This window comes from Dendrobates tinctorius, unplaced genomic scaffold (assembly GCF_039654945.1).
Source record: "Dendrobates tinctorius isolate UK_male_01 unplaced genomic scaffold, ASM3965494v1 ptg000015l, whole genome shotgun sequence".
NCBI lineage: Eukaryota > Metazoa > Chordata > Amphibia > Anura > Dendrobatidae > Dendrobates > Dendrobates tinctorius.
Window position 1 is genome coordinate 51599748 of NW_027361683.1, and position 20959 is coordinate 51620706.

Consider the following 20959-nt stretch of genomic DNA (forward strand, 5'->3'; position numbering starts at 1 on the left):
TCGCATTTTAAATTCCCGTGATTTTCCCGTGGAAAAATTAGCGATTTGCAAGCGTAATTAGCTTGCAGAATGCTAGCGTTTTCCAAGCGATCTGTAGCATCGCTTGGAGAACTGATTGACAGATTGACGAGTGTGACCAACTTTTTACTATTGAGGCTGCCTATGCGGCATCAATAGTAAAAGATATAATATTAAAAATAATTTAAAAAATTAAAAATGGTGTTCTATTCACCTTCCGGCGTCCCGCGCAGCCTTCCCGGGCCTCAGCCATGCTTCCGTACCCAGTAATGCCTTGCGAGACCTTTGATGACGTCACGGTTTTGCGATAATGTAGCGGTCTCGCGAGGAATAGGGACTACTACATTATCGCGAGACCGTGACGTTATCAAAGGTCTCGCAAGGCATTACTGGGAACAGAAGCATCGCTGAGGCCCGGGAAGGCTGCACGGGACGCCGGAAGGTGAATATAACACCATTTTTTATTCTATTTTTTACAGGGATATAGTACCCACAGCCCGGAGGACAGTCTCCTCTCCTCCGGACCGTGGGTACCATCCGCAAATGTTCTGCTTACTTTTCGCATTGTGGGCACAGCCACATGTGGGAAGTAAGCTGAACAATGCAATCCTATGGGTGCGGGATCGCCGCGATTCCGCAAAATAATGAGCATGCTGCCTATTTTTCCGCGATACGATTCTGCCGCAGGAAAATCCGCAGCATTAGCACAATATTGCGGAATCCCATAGGATTGCATGGGATGCTGTTTTTTGCATTTTCGGTGCAAAATCGCGCGTTAAAAAATGCTGCAAAAACACAAAAAAAAACGCATCATGGGCACACAGCCTTAGAGTTGAATTTAGCAATAAATCTAGGTGTTGTATCTGAGATCTTGCCTTTGTTTTTGGATGATTGGGTTAAAGGTTGGATCTATCGGAGTGTATTGCTCAGGAATATCTTTATTTGGGTAGCCTCTAATTTTAAAATGGCAATACAGATCTCTGGCTTGCTTGTGGAATGTCAAATTATCCATGCAGATATGGTGTGCCTGCAAGAATTGTCCTGTTGGTACAGAACTTTTAAGTTTAGGCAGGCGTGAGGACGTAAAGTGCAGGAGTGTATTGGTGGCGGTAGCCTTTCGAAAGATATCTGTACTTATAGCTCTCCATCAATATCTTTTAAAATCTGAAGGTCCAAAAAAAAAAAAAAAAAAAATCAATTGAGGTTTGACTACACTGTGTTCCAAATTATTATGCAAAAAGAGTTTGGGAGTGATAAGGTTAGAATTTTTTTGTTTGTCATTTAAACTCATTGATGGTGATGTGTGTCAGGGCTCTTTATATCACTGAAAGCAATTGCAGATACCTGTGCAAATTAGTTTGGCAGGTGTGTCCAAATAGAGGCAAGACTACTTAAGAAGGCTGTTCCACATTATTAAGCAGCCTACATTTTTTGCCAAAATGGGAAAGAAAAAGGATGTGTCGGCTGCTGAGAAGCAACAAATTGTGGAGTATTTAGGTCAAGGCATGACTACAATCAACATTGCCAAGACACTTCATCGTGATCATCGCACAATCAAGAAGTATGTAGCTGATTCCCAGCACACACGTGTGCGTGCTGATATGGAAAAATTGAGGACTCTTTCCAACAGGCAAATGCGTCAGGTTAAAAGAGCAGCTGCAAAAATGCCTTGTCATAGCAGCAGACAAGTTTTTGAAGCTGCTGGTGCCTCCAACGTCCCCGAACAACAAGATGCAGGGTCCTTCAGAGGTTTGCAACTGTGCGTAAGCCATCCTGTCGACCACCTCTATCCACTGAACACAAGCAGAAACGGCTCCAGTGGGTCAAACGATACATGAAGACTGATTTCCAAACTGTTGTGTTCACCGATGAGTGCCGTGCAACGCTCGATGGTCCAGATGGATGGAGTGGAGGATGGCTGGTTGATGGACACCCCATGAAAACACAGCTAAGGCGCCAACAAGGAGGAGGTGGAGTAATGTTTTGGGCTGGAATCATGGGGAGAGAGATTGTCGGCCCCTTTAGGATCCCTGAAGGGGTAAAGATGAACTCCATAATCTATGTGGAGTTTCTAAAACAGCACTTCCTGCCATGGTTCAAGAGGAAGAACCGTGCTTTCCGCAGCAAGATCATTTTCATGCATGATAATGCACCGTCTCATGCTGCAAATAACACATCTGCATCTCTGGCTGCTATGGGCATAAAAGAGAACAAACTTATGGTGTGGCCACCATCTTCCCCTGACCTCAACCCCATTGAGAACCTCTGGAGCATCATCAAAAGGAGTGAGTGTCTATGATGGCGGGAGGTAGTTCACATCTAAGCAACAGCTCTGGGAGGATATTCTGTCCACATGCAAAACAATTGAAGCACAAACCATCCAAAAACTGACAAATTCAATGGACGAGAGAGTTCAGAAGCTTCTTTCGAACAAGGGGTCCTATGTGCAAATGTAACATCACCTAGAATAAAGTTTTGACTTGAAAACTATTTGATTTCATTTTGTAATACGCTGATAATGCTTATAATTTCACAATTGCCCATTTTTTTGTTCAAAAAAAAGGTTGAAAACTCTGCTGTGCATAATAATTTGGAACATGCATTTTGAGTGTTTATTATTTGTAAAAATATACTGTTTTCATAGGCAGTTTGTTCAAAAACATTGCAATTATACTAGAATATTAGATGACTGGAAAATAACAATGACTGCAATTCACATAGGTAATTTAGAGAAAATATGAGGAAATATTTTTTGCATAATAATTTGGAACACAGTGTATATATTGTAGTTCAAATTGATGGTCACATATTGAACAGTCTGGTATCTTCATCAGATGCCTGATCTATCTGTGGGCTACAAATTGTGGCATTTCAGGCCTCCATTCCACTGTATTTGCTGTCTACAAAGGAAGGTTGTACCGGGAGACAGTACCCGGAGAATCCCAAAAGGAGTGGTTGAGGGAAATACAGCTGGTCGTCCCCTATCAATTCAGAGGTGAGCTGTTGCGGATTGCCCATGAGATTCCACTTGCTAGACACTTGGGGACCAGCAAAACTAAGGCCTGGCTGTCTCAACACTTCTATTGGCCCAAGATGGGGACAGACGTGACCCAATACTGCTGCTCCTGTATCACCTGCCAAAGAGTGGGAAAGGTGAGGCCTGCTCTTAAGGCTCCCCTGATCCCTTTGCCAGTCATAGAGGAGCCTTTCCAGAGGATTGCGGTGCACATTGTGGGCCCGCTGGCAGTCCCCAGCAGCTCTGGAAAGCAATGCGTCTTCACCATGGTAGACTACGCTACCTGGTACCCAGAGGCAGTGGCTCTGTCCTCAACCAGGGCAGATAAGGTGGCGGATGCACTGTTGGCCATCTTTTCACGATTAGTATTTCCCAAGGAGATGCTTACCGGCCAAGGAGCCCAATTCTTGTCTCGCCTAATGGAGGCTCTCTGTAAGAAAATGCAGGTGAAGCGTCTGGTATCGAGTGCATATCACCCCCAGACCAATGGTTTGTGTGAGCGCTTCAATGGTACCCTCAAACAGATGCTCAGTATGCTGGTTGAGACCCAAGGACACGACTGGGAGCAGTACCTCCCACACCTGCCATTTGCTTACTGAGAGGTTCCGCAGGCCAAGGCGGGGTTCTCCCCCTTCGAGCTCCTGTATGGCAGGCGAGTCCGGGGACCCCTTAGGTTGGTGTGGGAATCTTGGGAAGATGAGACAAACTCTTCAGAAGTGTCCATCGTGGATTATGTCATGCACTTCCTTGACAAGATGCAGACCTTGACGCAGTTGGTGCATGACAACATGGTGCAGGCTCAGGCTGACCAGAAGCACTGGTACGACCAGAACGCCCAGGAGCGGACTTACAAGGTGGGTCAAAAGGTGTGGGTTCTGGTCCCCGTACCAAAGGATAAGCTTCAAGCAGCCTGTGAAGGCCCGTACGTCGTCCACCAACAGCTCAACCCAGTCACCTACATGGTCACGCTTGACCACGCTCGGGGTAGGCAAAAGGCCTTTCATGTCAATATGAATGAATATGGATGAAGGCTCATCCCTAACATGAAGCCTGCGTCCTACTGGTCTGCAACCTGCCCGAGGACAGGGAGGAAGATGGGGAGGAAGACCCCCACTTGGAAATGCTGGCCCAAACCAAGGCCGGTGGGTCCATCGAGGTCATGGAGGTAAGAGTCTTCCTATCTGAATCCCAGTGGTCGCAGATGTGGACCACGCTGGAACCCTTCTGGACCATGTTCTCCAACCGACCTGGAAGGATTGAGTTAGTGGTCCATGAATTGGACACCAGGAATCATGCCCCACTACGATGAACACCCTATTGGATCTCTGACGAGGTGCAGCAGGTTATGCTCCAGGAGATCAATGAGATGTTACAGCTGGGGATGATTCAACGGTCCAAAAGCACGTGGGCCTCACCTGTAGTCCTCGTGCCGAAGGATCGGACCACTCAGTTCTGCGTGGACTAAAGTGGGATCAACGCCATCACTACCTCTGATACGCATCGAGGAGCTGCTTGAGCGGTTTACCTTTCCATCATGGATTTGAGTCGGGGATATTTGCAGATTCCCCTGATCCCCGAGGCTCAGGAGAAGTTTGCCTTTATCACTCCCTTCGGACTGTAGGAGTCCATGGTCATGCCCTTCGGCATGAATAATTCCTCTGCCACTTTCCAGCAGATGGTCAACCAGTTAGGCATCGGGTTCCGGGCGCTGCACAGCGGGAATCCCAAGCCTTGCCATCGACAGTCTCCCATTCCCCTCCAGCCGCAGTGGAGCCTGCTCAGCAGACTCCACGATCCCGGCGTTCTGCCCACATCAGCATTGTGGGTTCAGTTGCTGCTGCCATCTCTGGTCCAGTTATGGCAATGCAGCCTGGCCAGCAGCAAAATACTCCAGAGTCTAAGTCCTTCCTTCGGTCCACTGAGCATGCTCATGAGGCGAACTCCCACTGGGGATCAGGAGTCACATGCTCAGGTCCTTCTCCAGTTCCGATTGGTCCATCTGGAGGATCAGGAAGGTCCCGGAAGGGCACGACTATAAAAGGTTCGCATGGCCGCCCTGCCATGCGCTATGATAGACTTTGAGGCTATAGTACTTAGTGTATGTGCGATGATGGATGAATGAGCCTGGTGACTGACACATTATAATTCCCCCTCCTTGGATATTACGCATGTGTTTGGGTTAGGAATTGGAGTCAGCACAGCAGCTCTGACACTGCATAGCGCCGCAGTGTTCCTCATAGTCTTCCTCTTGCGCCTTGGGCGTCGGCCAGTACAGGCCTTCTGGACCACTGCTACCTCAGCGTCCACCTAAGTGACGCCGTGCACCTTAGCTTTCCAGCTCAGTTGATAGGCTGGTTAGTGGCGTCCGTCAAGGCAGACAGTGCACCCCTACTAAGTGGTGGTTCACACTACCGTGACTTGTGACGCTAACAGGTCGCAGTTGTTCGCCGGCTGGCACGTGCCTAGTGAAGTAACGGGGTTTGTGCCTGTTCGCATCAGGTTAGTGTTTTCCCACCGGTGTCCGGCTCTCTCCTACATGCCTTCTCCCCATTGTTTTAGCTGCAGTTGATCATCTCTGCACGGTGGGCCTTGGGCTGCGAACGCACCTTACATATTATTTCATCTTTATTATTTGGTGCGTTCCGCCAGCCCGTAACACAACCACCTGCTTCAGAGACTGGAGAAGTACATGGTGGCATACCTGGATAACATTGCCGTCTTCAGTTCCACCTGTAAGGAACACCTTCAGCAGCTCCAGGATGTGCTCCAGCGTGTTCACCAAGCAGGCCTGACCATCAAGTCGGGAAAGTGCCAGATGGGCATGAGTGAGGTCCACTACCTGAGGCAGTGGTAGGCGGTTCTCCAAGAGGCCAGAGCCAGGGAACGTGGACGCGATCCTGGCTCACCCCAGGTCCAAGAAACAGGTGATGTCCTTTTTGGGCACTGCAGGGTACTATAGGTAATTCGTACAGAACTATAACAGCCTTGCAAAGCCCTTGATGGCCCTTACCAGGGGGAAGCTGCCCCAAAAAGTTGACTGGACAGATGGCTGGGAGGTGACCTTCCGGGCTTTGAAAACAGCACTGTGCAATTCTCCTGTGTTAAAAGCAGTTGACAGCAGTCAGCCATTTCTGGTACAGACCGATGCCAGCGAGTTTGGCCTCGGTGCTGTGCTCAGCCAGATCGACTCAGGGAACCAAGAGCACCCCATGTTGTACCTGAGCAAGAAGCTTCTGCCAAGGGAAGTGGGCTATTCCACCATAGAGGAATGCCTGGCCATGGTTTGGGCACTGCGTCGTTTGCAGCCCTGCCTGTACAGTCGCACCTTCATTGTGGTGACTGACCACAACCTCCTGAGCTGGCTGCATACCGTGTCTGGAACCAATGGAAGGTTGCTACACTGGAGCCTTGCCCTCCAGCAGTACTACTTTACCGTGAAACACAAAAAGGGCAGCGAGCATGGCACTGTCGATGGGTTGTCCCACCGGGGTGAGCCTGCCAAGGTGCGCATGGAGTACCACCGAAAGGTCCTGCCTCCGTAGTGCATTCCAAAAGAGGGAGGTGTAATGATCCTATTACTATGCCATATTCTGAGTATACTTCTAGAAGGTTACATGGCTTTATAGACACACGCTGTGGGCTTTTGACCCCCCTTCCACCTCCTTCTCTCTTCCTCTGTCTGCATGTGTAGTCCTATACTCCTTCCTCCCCCTCCCTCAAGAATGTGCTTGGGGAAATCAGAATACAATCATTTGTCTACAGACATGTGCTTTAGGCGTATGTGAGAGGGCATATCTTGAGCCCAGTTGGTATAAAAGTTACATATTTGGAATGTGCTCCAATAGAGCTACCCACCCTGTAATTTTCTAGACTCCAGCTTCAGCAGAATCCAAGAAATGGATTCCTACTTAACCGGTTCACAGGCACTTCAGGTTTGGACTTAAATGAATGCCAATGTCATGCTAAGATGATACTTTGTCGCTATACGAGGTTCTCTCCACGAGATATGATACTCATGAGTTTTCAGTACGTGTTAGTCCCTCTGAGAAAAGAATAGGGCTTCCATAACTCAGCCCCTTCAGTGATGTCACGATCAGGGGGTATAAGATAGTGGGGGCTCATTTTGCAAGCCTCTTTGCCCTGGAGCCCTGATACAGAGAGCCTCTGTGATGCACTGTGATGTATCGCCCTTCCCCCCGCACAGCATGGTCTGCTATGAAATGATTTAAGCAACTGTGTTTTTTCCTTTTAATCCCTGTTATTTTGTAATCATTTGTACATACTTCAATTGTCTCACTTTATAATATCTTTCTATACCTTTTGTAAACACTGCCTACTTTTTGGAGTAAAATATAAAATTACTAGCTTGGTTTCTCCTAGCTCTATAATCTATCTTCACGTCCTCTGAGCCTAAACTCGCTAATGATTGGGCTGGTTCCTGACCCGTTACTAATCAGAGGAATAGGAGCTGGTGGCAGCATAGAGTGTATTCTGAGTTTTAGGGGGAGACCCTGGCAGTGACAGACGGAGTTTTATAAGTGTATATCCCGCCTAGGACCTGGGTTAGTCATCTCCCTCACTGCAGCCTTCCCATTAGCCCGTACACAGGGAGGCAGCCCGTCCGGTGACTACTTATCCTAGGTGCAAATCCCTTACTGACCTGAGGGTAAAGGGGTGCCGGAGAGCTGCTAAGTCCAAACCAGAAATTGGAAAATGGAATATACATAAATCCCTGCTGAGAAGAACTGGGGGCAACCAGACAACCCAAATATATCCCCCCTGCAATTCGTCACACACAGTATGGGACTGTGGAGAAGTTTGTGCTGCGTGAGGTAATAAAAAATCGTAAGTAAGCATGCGCGGGTACATTGCGCAGTTATGGCTGTTAGGGTATGTGCACACGTTGCGGATTTGAATGCAGAATTTTCTGCACTGAAACTGCACCTTTTGGCAGAAAACAGGTAAAAAACGCATTTTTGATGCGTTTTTAATGCATTTTTTTATGCGGATTTTCATGCGTTTTTTTGGGACGATAATAGGTCATTGATTGTATGACCTTATTGGATGGCTATTAATTGCATGATCTACAGTTTCATTTATTTTCTTTACATTTATTTTGAATATGGATTTTCTAGCCAAATAAGCACTATTTAGCATATATTTTCTGTATTTTTATGATCCTCCATATATGTAGTCCCACGGTCTCACTTTTTTTACTTATTTTTTCACTCTTATCTTTACAGTTGTTTTATGCTTTTTGATTTTTTTGCTGTCCCATACTCAAATGTACTTAATAATCTGTCCAAATATACTCCCTGACCTCCTAATTCCCTTAATTGTAGAGATGTACTTTATATAACAATCTCTCTACTTTAGGTATTTTTTACTGCTCCTGGATAGTATATATAATATTTGATATATCGCTATTAATCTTCCAATTCCCCAATTAGCAGCATCAGATAATTTAAAATTTTCATACATTTACTCCCTTCGGCTGCTTCAAGTTAATACATTATTAACTTTACTTAATGACAGTTTTATTGTTCATATTGATTAATACCTTCGCGTGGCAGTGATTATCGAGTATTCATTCATACATCTATATCTCCCTTTGTTTTGAGTCTCTATACTATACTTCATCTGTTCTGCGGTTACTTTGTGACAGCTGGCATCACATGATTTTTTCACTTAATATCTATCATAAAGAAGATCCATTCTTAGGCCGAGGTCACACTTGCGAGTGTGATGCAAGAAACTTGCATGAGTCTCTTGCATCAATACCCTGCACTGCCACTGGCACTCAGGAACGGAGTGTGTGGCTGCATGCATTTCTATGCAGCTGAATGCTCCAGTCCACTCATACTTTTAGTTACCTGTCACAGGTTTGTGCTGTCACCTTGCTGTGCCCCCGCTGGCCTGGTGCGTTGCTGTGGTGACAGGGGAGTGGTTCCTTTTCCCCTTGTCTTGCCGAGCAGGCGACGGTCTGCTCCAACACAGGGGTGAGGCGCCGCTGTCTGCGCAGACGCACCCCATGCGTGTGCTGCACTTCTCCCATGGCGTTGCGGGCCAGGGGCATTGCCATGGCGATGTGAGGTGATGACACACTTCCTCCTTCCCATAGTCAGTGGCGAGCGATGGCTCGCTCCGTCAAGGAGCAGAGCATCATGCTGGGTTGCACGCTGATTTGTTGATGAGTCCACATCTCTCTATACATATACCCCCCTGGCCTCTTTTTAACAAACCAGGTCTCCTGACGAAGCCGAAGGCAGTGAAACACGCGTCGAGGCTCCTGCGTGTCTCACTTGCACCCCTGCATGTGGCACTCACTATGTTTCCAGGTAATTTTCTATTATACTTCATCTTACCTGCAAATCTTTTACCTTAGACCCTTATGTTTGCAACTATTTAAATCCTTATTACCTTTGCCTGGTTATAAGATAAGTCAATTTCTCTAACTTCATCTAAACCATTTGCAGGTTAATTTATTCATAGCTTATATACTATGCATAACCTTTCTCAGATCAAATGATCTGACAACTGGTTTACCTTTGGCGAACAACAGCCGCTCATTTCTCCATCTTATGCGGACGTGCCGTGAGACGCGTGTTTCTCTGTCCGGAGCATTATTTACCATCTACAATTTGTGTAGCACCGGCCTCTTTAGCTGTCATTTATATCTCACATTAATATCTTTGTGTTCTTGTCTGTTATTTTGTGTGTGCAATAAAATTTGTATTGATCACAAATCCTCTTAGCTTACTTGGATCCTAAGATTACATATTATTCTGCAGCATGGTCTGATGACTCAGTTGGTACTTTTCCACATTAGTGATCCTTTTTCTTTTTTGATTTGATGGCGTAGGCTTAGGGGTGTGTCCCACTTGGCCACAGCAACATTTTTATAGGTTTATATTTCACCAAGACATGTAGCAATGTGTGTGTGTGTGTGTGTGTGTGTGTGTGTGTGTGTGTGTGTGTGTGTGTGTATCTGTAAGATGCCCTTACTAAAGGGCCTGTCCTGTTGACACACACACACACACACACACACACACACTGCTCAAAAAAAAATAAAGGGAACACTACAACACCACATCATAGATATCACTGAATGAAATATTCCAGTTGCAAATCTTTATTCATTACATAGTGGAATGCATTGGGAACAATAAAACATAAAAATGATCATTGAAAAATTAAAATAATATCCCATGGAGGTCTTGATTTGGAATGATACTCAAAATGAAAGTGGAAAATCAAATTACAGGGTGATTCAACTTCAGTGGAAATGTCTCAAGATAAGGAAATGATGCTCAGTAGTGTGTGTGTGTGGCCTCCACGTGCCTGTATCACCTCACTACAAAGCCTGAGCATGGTCCTGATGAGACAGCAGATGTTCTCCTGAGAGATCTACACCAAGACCTGGATTAATGCATCAGTCAACTCCTGGACAGTCTGTAGTGCAATGTGGCATTGGTGAATGGAACGAGAGATTATGTCCCAGATGTGCTCGATTGGATTCAGGTCTCGGGAATGAGCAGGCCCCAGTCCTTAACATCAATGCTTTCATCATGCAGGGAAGGCTGACACACTTAATCCACATGAGGTCTATCATTATAATGCATCAGAAGGAATTCAGGGCGCACTACACCTGCATATGGGTCTGAGGATATCATCCCCACACCTACTGGCAGTAAGGGTACCTCTGGCTAGCACATAGAGGGCTGTGTGGCCCTGCAAAGGAAGGCCTTCCCACACCATTACTGGCCTACTGCCAAACTGGCCATGCTGTGGGATGTTGCAGGCAACAGAATGTTCTCCATGACGTCTCCAGACTCTGTCACATGTGCTCAGTGTGAACCCACTCTCATCTGGGAAGAGCACAGGGTGCCAATGTCGAATCTGCCAACCTTGGTATTCTGGGACAAATGCCAATCGCCCTGCACAGTGTTGGGCTGTGAGCACAATCCCCATCTGTGGACATCAGGCACTCAGACAATCCTCATGGAGTCGGTTTCTAACCATTTGTGCAGACACATGCACATTTGTGGCCTGCTGGAGGTCATTTTGCAGGGCTTTGGTAGTGCTCCTCCTGTTCCTCCTTGCACAAAGGCTGAGGTAGCAGTCCTGCTGCTGGGTTGTTGCCCTCCTACGACCCCTTCACATCTTTTGGTGAACTGGCCTGTCTCCTGGTAGAACTTCCAACCTCTGAACACTACGCTGACAGACACAGCAAACGCTCTTGCCACAGCTCGCATTGATGTGCCATCCTGGATGAGTGGCACAACCTGAGCCACTTGTGTGGGTTGTAGAGTCCGTGCCATGCTACCACGAGTGTCAAAGCACAACCAACATTCAAAAGTTGACCAAAACTTCAGCCAGAAAGCACTGGTACTGAAATGTGATCTGTGGTCCCCACCTGCAGAACCACTCCTTTATTCAGTGTGTCTTGATAATTGCTAATAATTTCCATCTGTTGTCTATTCCATTTGCACAACAGCAGATGAAATTTATCGTCAGTGTTGCTTCCTAAGTGGACAGTTTGATTTCACAGAAGTTGATTTACTTGGAGTTATGTTCTGTTGTTTAAGTGTTCCCTTTATTTTTTGAGCAGTATACAATCACGCACACACAGTTGTGTGAAAAAGTGTTTGCCCCCTCCCGATTTCCTATTCATTTGCATGTTTGTCCCAGTTAAATGTTTTACATCACCAAACAAATTTAAGTATTAGACAAAGATGACGCAAGTGACCACAAAATGCAGTTTTTAAATGAAAGTTTGTATTACTAAGGGAAAAAGAAATACAAAACTACAAGCCCCTGTGTGGAAAAGTGAGTGCCCCCTAAACCTAATAACTGGTTGGGCCACCATTACCAGCAACAATTGTCAATAAGTCTTTTACAACGTTCTGGAGGAATTTTGACCCACTCATCTTTGCAAAATTGTTGTAATTCAACCATGCTGGAGGGTTTCCGAGCATGAACCACCTTTTTAGGCCAGGGTCAGACTTGAAAGAAACTCGCATGAGGCGCATTCGGGACCGTAGCTTTCAGCTGCATACAAATACATGCAGCTGAATACTCCAATCCGAGTGCCGGCAGCAGTGCTGGGTATTGACGTGCGAGTTTCTCGCAAGTCTGACCCCGGCCTTAAGGTCATGCCACAGCACAGCATTTGAATTGGATTAAGGTCAGGACTTTGACTAGGCCACTCCAAAGTCTTAATTTTCTTTTTCTTAAACCAGAGGTGGACTTGCTTATGTGCTTTGGATCATTGTCCTGCTACATAACCCAAGATAAGGGGGGTGGGGGAAGGAAAACCAACAAAGAAACAATTGAAACAAAAACTAGAAAAATTACAAAACTTTATTAAAGTATGGAAAACAGATAAAAATGGTCACAAATTGCATGGGTCTTAAAAAACTCTCACAGACAAGGGCAGACAGGGTACACATGGAAGTCAGATATAGGAAAGTAATAGCCTGAAAGACCTGATGGAGCATTCATCCGAAACGTACGTAGGGGTGGCAGGCAGGTCCTCTGTTGTCAGACTTTACTTCCATTGCAGGTAAATCTACCGGTTTTTGTACAGCTATCATTCACTTTTTGTCCTCATGAGTGTGATTTACACACCTTATTCATCTCTATGGGCAATTATGCTCTCTTTATCACCATTTTCATGAGGTTTTTGTATGTATTCTTTCAGGCTATCACTTGCCTGCATCTGACTTCCATGTGTACCCTGCCTGCACTTGTCTGTGAGAGTTTAAGACCCATGCAATTTGTGACCATTTTTATCTGTTTTCCATACTTTAATAAAGTTTTGTAATTTTTCTATTAATTTTTGTGTCAATTGTTTCTTTGTTGGTTTTCCTCCCCCCCCCTTATATTATGTAGTTTAACAATTGATCTTGATTATTCGTCCATTTTGTACATGTGAACAATCTGTTTGTTCATATTGGGTTAGAATTCTAATTCATGATTTTTTTTATATATCTTCTAAATTTACACATGTCTGTCACATTTTGCTATACATAACCCAAGAGCACTTCACCTTGAGGTCACGAACAGATGCCCGGATATTCTTCTTCAGGATTTTTTGGTAGACAGCAGAATTCATGGCTCCATTTACCAAGTTTTCCAGGTCCTGAAGCAGCAAAACAGCCCCAGACTATCACACTACCATATTTTACTGTTGGTATGATGTTCCTTTTTTGAAATGCTGTGTTACTTCTACACCAGATGTAATGGGACATACACCTTCCATAAAGTTCAACTTTTGGCTCGTCAGCTCACAGAGTATTCTTCCAAAAGTCTTGAGGATCAAGATATTTTCTGGAAAACTGAGACAAGCTTTTATGTTTTTATTGCTCAGCAGTAGTGTTGAGCGATACCATCCAATATTGAGAAATATCGGATTGGATTGGTTCGGCCCGATACCCAAAAAAGTATCGGGTATCGCCGATTCCGAAAGTCCCATTCAAGTCAATGGGACAGAAATATCAGAATAAAAAAAAAACCCTTTTTTACTTGCACATCCAGTTCGGGAGAGGGAAAGAGTGTGGGCGGACACTGTGTGTGTCTGTGTGTGCGGGCGGGGTCTGTGCGGGCCTGCCAGGGGCCTATATGGACCTGCCGGGGGCTTGTGCTGGCTGCCGGGGGTCTGTACGGGCCTGCCGGGGGTCTTTGTGTGCAGGCATTGTCCGATGGGACTACAAGTCCCATCGGGCGATGCCTGCTACAATGACAGGGATTAACACATTAGGCAATGATGGGACAGTAGTAGTCCCATCATCCGGCTAATGTAAAAAAAAAAAAAAATAAAAAAATAAAAAAAAAAAAAACACACATACATACTACATACAATACATTCCTACATTCATACATATAGACATACAATACATATTACAGAGTACATACTCACCAATACTTGTCACTTTGATCCCCGAAACCAGTGTCATCTGAGGAAAAATATGAAAATAACAAACAACCTATATACTCCCTGATCCGCAGAAATCCACGAGTGTCCCACGCTGATTTTCCGTGGAGAACAGCAGCATCAGCTGATGCGACCGCTCTCTACGGGGCTCCAGGAATACAATGACGGGAGGTAGGTATCCTTCCGCACTGTATTTCTCCGCCACTGTAATAAAAAAAAGAAATAGTCCCTAGTGTCACTTTTGGCATTGCTGTGTGAGAAAGTTCCCACGCAGCTTTTGCCATAAAGGGAGACCGGGGACTATTTTTTTTACAGTGGCGGAGGAATACAGTGCGGAAGGATACCTACCTCCCGTCATTGTATTCCTGGAGCCCCGTAGAGAGTGGTTGCATCAGCTGATGCTGCTGTTCTCCACGGGAAAATCGGCATGGGACACTCATGGATTTCTGCGGATCAGGGAGTATATTGCTTGTTTGTCATTTTCATATTTTTCCACAGATGACACTGGCTTCGGGGATCAAAGTGACAAGTATTGGTGAGTATGTACTCTATGTTACATGTATTGTATGAATGTATTGTATGAATGTATTGTATGAATGCAGCATGTAGTACGTATGTATTGTGTATTGTGAGGTAGCGCTGTCATTCAAGGTTGACAGTCACACAAAAGATCCAGCTCGGGTTTTCATAAGCCATAACAGTCCATGAGGTTTGTCATCATAAACCACAGCAATATAAACAGCATTACAGGATAGCATCCAGTATACAGGCTATTCAGCCTCATCCTTCTCACCCACGTCAGGGTTCCCACATGGCTGTTTCTCCAGGCTGCAGAAATCCACTCACTCCTCAGGGGCTTTCAGACACTGGCCGCCATTACACACACAGCCGCTCCACAGGCTGTTAGTGAGGAGATCCTTCTCACGGGACCTTCCAAACTGGACCAATCAGGTCCCAGCATTCACTCATGTGACCTACCCTGGCCACCATATATGGTCCATAGCCACGCCCACCGGGTCACATGGCTATGACCTCATCACAGGTCCTTCACATACTTACAAAGCCTTTTACTATAGGCGTTTTCAGACACACCCCTGGGTGGGTTTGTAGGTAACCAGAACCTGCCCATCTCTCAAGTTACCTGAAGACTTCTCCCTTATACTTAGAAACAACACCTCAGCCATGATATTGCTGATCATACATACACAAGTCTCCATCTCAAAGCCACCCACTTTGAGATACATAACTCTCTTTCAGGATTCTGCCACTCATCCGTTCTCTTGGGACATCCACACAGCGCCCTCTAGTGGACACAGTGGTCATTACACCACAGTATGTATGTTGTATGTATGCATGTTGTATGAATGTAGTATGTATGCATGTTGTATGAATGTAGTATATATGAAGTATGTTGTATTAATGTAGTATGGATGTTGTATGAATGTAGTATATTTGAAAAAAAAAAAAAAAAATATATATAATTTTTTTTTTACATTTAACACATTAGCCGGATGATGGGACTACTACTGTCCCATCATTGGCTAATGTGTCAATCACTGTCATTATAGCAGGCATCGCCCGATGGAACTTGTAGTCCCATCGGACGATGCCTGCGCACACACACACACACACACACACACACACAAGACCCCCGGCAGGCCCGCACAGACCCACAGCAGCCAGCACAGGCACCCGGCAGGCCCGTACAGGCCCCCGGCAGGCCCGTACAGACTGCGCATCATAATGACATCATTTCAGCAGCCAATCACAGCCACAACAGTGGCTCATTGCATTATGGGGACTTCCGATTCCGGTATCCGATATTGAAAAAATATCGGTATCGGAATTCCGATACAGCGAATATCGGCACGCTCAACACTACTCAGCAGTGATTTTCATCTTGGAACTCTGCCATGCAATCCATTTTTGCCCAGTCTCTTTCTTATGGTGCAGTCATGAACACTGACCTTAACTGAGGCAAGTGAGACCTGCATCTCTTTGGATGTTTCCGTCGGGTCTTTTGTGACCTCTTGGATGATTCGTCCCTGTACTCTTGGGGTAATATTGGTCAGCTGGCTACCACTGTTCCATGTTTTTGCCATTTGTGGATAATGGCTCTCACTGTGGTTCGCTGGAGAACAGGTGTGGTAGTAATCAAGCTAGGGAATTTGAACTCAGCTTCCCATGGATGTGATAAATAGTTAATTTATGTTTTTACAGGGATGGGGCAATCAATTTTTCACACAGGGTCCAGTAGGTTTGGTTTTTTTTTTTTTTCCTTAAAAATAAAGACCTTCATTTAAAAATTGCATTTTGTGTTTACTTGTCTAATCTTTGTGAAATATTTAAATTTGCTTGGTGATCTGAAATATTTAAGTGTGACAAACATGCAAAGAATAAGAAATCAGGAAAGGGACAAACTTCACACAACTGTATATACACAGTGGGGAAAATAAGTTTTTGATACACTGACGATTTTGCAAGTTTTCTCACCTACAAAGAATGGAGAGGTCTAATTTTTACCGTTGATACACATCAATGTGAGGGACAGAATCTAAAAAAAAAAAAAAAAAAAAAAAAATCCAGAAAAATCACATTGTATGATTTTAAATAATTAAATTGCATTTTATTAGATGCAATTAGTACTTGATGACCTACCAACCAGCAGGAATTCGGTGTCTCACAGACCTGTTAGTTTTTCTTTAAGAAGCCCTCCTGCTCTGCAGTCATTAACTGTATTAATTGCACCTGTTTTAACTTGATAAAAGACATCTGTCCACACAATCAATCACAGTCCAACCTCTCCACCTGGTCAATGACCTGAAGAGAACTGGGACCACAGTCTCAAACATTACCAACACAACTCTCATGTGATAAAAGCCTGCTGGACATGCAAGTTCCCCCTGCTCATGCCAGCACATGCCCAGGCCCAATGACCATCTGGATGATCCAGAGGAGGAATGGGAGAAAGTCATGTGGTCAGATAAGACCAAAATAGAACTTTTTGATATCAACTTCACTCGCAGTGTTTGGTTTAAGAAGGTTGACTACAACATTAAGAACACTGTCCTAATTGTTAAACATGGTGGGCAAAACATCATAATTTGGGGTTGCTTTTCTGCAAAGGGTAAATATTGAAGGGTGGGTTTGAGTCATGTATCTCGAGATTTTGTTCAACATCCTCTCTCCCTCGGTAAGAGCATTTAAGATTGGTCGTGGCTGTGGCTGGGTCTTCAAGTATGACTGTTAGACATCAGGTTCCTGTCGCTGTACAGTGGGAATCCCGAGCCTTGCTTCCGGCGGTCTCTCATTCCTCTTCGGCCGCAGAGGAGGCTGCTCAGCAGACTCGTCGGTCCAGGCACTCTGCCCAGGCTAGCTCTGTGGGTTCGGTTGCTGCTGCCACCTCTGGTCCAGCTATAGCAACGCATGCTGGTCAGCAGCGAGCTACTCCAGGGACTAAGTCCTCCATTCGGTCCACTGAGCATGCCCGTGCAACGATCTCCCATTGGAGATCGGAGGTCACGTGCTCAGGTCCTTCTCCAGCTTGGAGTGGACCATCAGGAAGGTCCCGGAAGAACGCGGCTATAAAAGGCTCGCATGGATGCTCGGCCATGCGCTAGTATAGACAGTATTTTGTAGTTGTGTGTGAAGATGGATGTATGCTTTCTGGTGACTGACTCATTAAGACTCCCTCCCTCTGGTTGTACATGTGTATAGGTTACAGGTGGCATTGCCTATGTGCCACGGTGCATCCAGTCCTCTGTACCACACTTAGCGCCTAACTGTGCCATCCAGCACAAGGCACTACTATACTGTGTCAAGCAGCAACCGCCAGTGCAGCGCCGTATGCAAACATTGCGCTTTCCAGCCATAAGATTAGGCTGGTTAGTGGCGTCTGCCAGTGCGGCGCTTTCTGCACCTAGTGTGCTTTAACTTTAAGTTGTGTGTGTCCAGGCACCGCAGTAGCGGCGCCGAACGCTAGTGGGTCTAGAGGGACTCTAACCCCGTGTCTTTGGGGCAGGGTCCTGTAACCACAACACTAGCGCTCACTCAACGGTATTGCGGTCCTGTGAAGCAACAGGGTCCGCTTCCTATTAACCGGGTAAAGTTAACCCATGTGTACTAGTTATACTACCAGTTATTGTCCGCCATTACCTAGCAGCAGCATACTACCTCTGCATGGTGGACCCCGGGTTGCGATTGCACTCTCTCATATTTTATATTTAGTGCAATCCGCAACCCTAACAATGACAATGAACCGAAACACACAGCCAGGGCAACTACGGAGTAGCCAGTCTCCAGCCCTAAGACCAATAGAAAATCTTTGGCGGGAGCTTAAACTCAATGTTGCCTAGCGACAGCCCCATAACCTGAAAGATCTGGAGAACATGTGTATGGAGGAGTGGGACAAAATTACTGCTGCACTGTGTGAAAACTTGTCAAGAACTACAAGAAACCTACAACCTCAGCAATTGCAAACAAAGGTTTCTGTACCAAACATTAAGTTCTGTTTTTCTATTGTATCAAATACTTATTTTATGCAATCACGTGCTAACCAATTAGGTAAAATCTTGCAATGTGGTTTTCTGGATTTTGTTTTACATTTCTGTCTATCAGAGTTGAAGTGTACCTAAGCCTATGATAAGAAGTACAGACCTCTCCATCCTTTGTAGGTGTGAAAACTTGCAAAATGGGCAGTGTATCAAATACTTATTCTCCCCACTGTATAAAGTATTATATATATATATTTTTATAGATCGACTCACTTGACTGCTTAAAGAAGTAGTCAAAGGAATACTTTCCGTTGAAGTTTTCAACTGGTTTATTAAAACATACTGCATAAACCAGTCCAAAATTAGGTTAAGAAGACACAGGCACAATTGGAAAAAAATAGCCTATAGCACAATTTCTGTGGCTGCGGGAATTCGCTCGCTCAGGGGAACAAAACCAAGGTTCTCTTTAACATGAGCAAAAATTTGGAGATCTCATCCTCAGACACACCAAACACTGAATAAGTCCAAAGGCTCTACATATAGCTTCTGGATCACATCCTGGGGTTGGAGATATGGTGAACAACCTCCTACCGACTCTTCAGCTGTCCACGAAAACCTAGCCCTTAATATGGCAGATTAACCATTCTCAGCACAAAGTGTGCAGTAGCATTTTTTCTAGGTTCAAATCACTGAGGCCAACATCCTCAGCGACATATCTCTCCTCCAATATTTTTCCAGTGACTTCTCACAATGTGGATGTGTATGTATATTTTATATATATATATACACACACACACACACACACACACACACACACACACAATTATTGCCAACTTTAAATGTTCAAACTCATAATACGGAGTCTGGAAGCTCTTCAACTTTCATCATTACTTTGTCTATCCCAACTTTTAATTTCTGATATAGACATAAGCCTCTATCTTGAAGGAAATGCTGCAAAAGGTTTCTGATGTTGAAATAACTAGGGAAAATTAAATGGTGCTGTCAGTAAAATCAATCCTCCTAAGCAATCAAGAGTGACATACAGATAATACTAAGCTAAATAAAATAATACATTGTTATCTGATCGGATGTCTTATTCCACAGGAATCCACATTTACTTATATGTAAATGAGCTGTTCAGGACTGCCTCCAAGGGTTATTTTAATAAAAGATTAAGTTACCAGGTTCAGACTTGTAAATCAGGACTGCAGACTGTAAGCCATTACATATAACATTGGTAACGTCTCCTTTCATTTAAAAAAAAAAAAAAATCTGAGGAGGCAAAGCATCATGCAGCTCAGTGTCCAGCCTATAGATCTAAACAGCTCATAAGAAAAACCTTGATTTCTCTGAAATAAGACATTGGATCGCAGATATCAAGGCATCACTTTCATCAGCTTTCTATCACCTATGTGACTACAGGTGCTTCTGACAAAATTAGAATTTCAATCAAAAAGTTAATTTCAGTTCTTCAATGCAAAAAGTGAAACTCATAATATATAGAGTCATTACTACTAAGATGACTATATACAGGTGTTTCTCACAAAATTAGAATATCATAAAAAGTTAATTTATTTCTGTTCTTTAATACAAAACATGAGTCATATGATATAGAATCATTACAAACATACCGATTTCAAGTGTTTATTTCTGTTAATGTTGATGATTATGTCTTACAGCCAATGAAAACCCAAAAGTCATTATCTCAGTAAATTAGAATAATTACCAAAAAACACCTGCATATGCTTCCTAAGTGTTTAAAAAGGTCCCTTAGGCTACTTTCACACTAGCGTTTTTTTGCGCTGCATGTGCAGTCCAAACGCATACAAAAAACGCATCAAGCGTTTTGCATGTGTTTGCTTATTTTAGGCACATGCATTTTAACCAGTTTGTTGCTATAGTGACTCTTAAAACGCAAGCGATTTTAAACGCGACATGCGCACGTCTGCGTTCCCATAGACTGTAATGTGATTTCTTTGTCGCATTCTGTGCGCACGCTTTTTTTGAGACAGGTCGGATGGACCAAAAATGCAACAGGTTGCATCCTGCACGCCTCGGCGCACACAAAAAAAACCACATGCGCACGAAAACGCATACGAACGCGTGCAAACACTAGACCATGCGCCCCCATGTCAAAGATAGGGGATCAGGATGCATGCGCATGTACGCACACGATGCGCTGCGCTAAAAAATGCTAGGGTGAAACCAGCCTTAGTCTGTTTCAGTAGGCTCCAGTGTCATGGGGAAGACTGTAAGCCATAATCATCAACATTAACAGAAATAAACACTTGAAATAGATCATTCTGTTTGGGTTGATCCTACTGACAGATTCCCTTTAAAGGGAATCTGTCACCGGAAGTTGGCAGCCTATGTATATGGCCTGTGTCCAGTCCGATGGGTGGTGTTTCTTCTTTGCCACGTTCTTTGCCGGTATTAGAGAAGTTCAACTCCATATTTAGCGTGCGCAAAGCAATCTTGCTTCGCGCATGCGCAGTA

General features: G+C 44.7%; 1 protein-coding gene across 3 annotated transcripts in view; it reads right to left on the bottom strand.

Moving 5' to 3' along the window:
* Positions 1–20959, bottom strand: part of EDN2 (endothelin 2) — an 86733-nt gene that overhangs the window by 27924 nt on the left and 37850 nt on the right. Inside the window, exon 4 of one of the 3 annotated variants that reach the window (XM_073564170.1) lies at positions 19266–19442. The exons of the other annotated variants lie outside the window; for them this stretch is intronic. Coding sequence (XP_073420271.1) covers positions 19313–19442 — 130 coding nt within the window. The 3' untranslated portion in view covers positions 19266–19312. Of the gene's footprint in view, positions 1–19265; positions 19443–20959 lie in introns of those variants that run through there. 3 annotated transcript variants of the gene reach the window in all.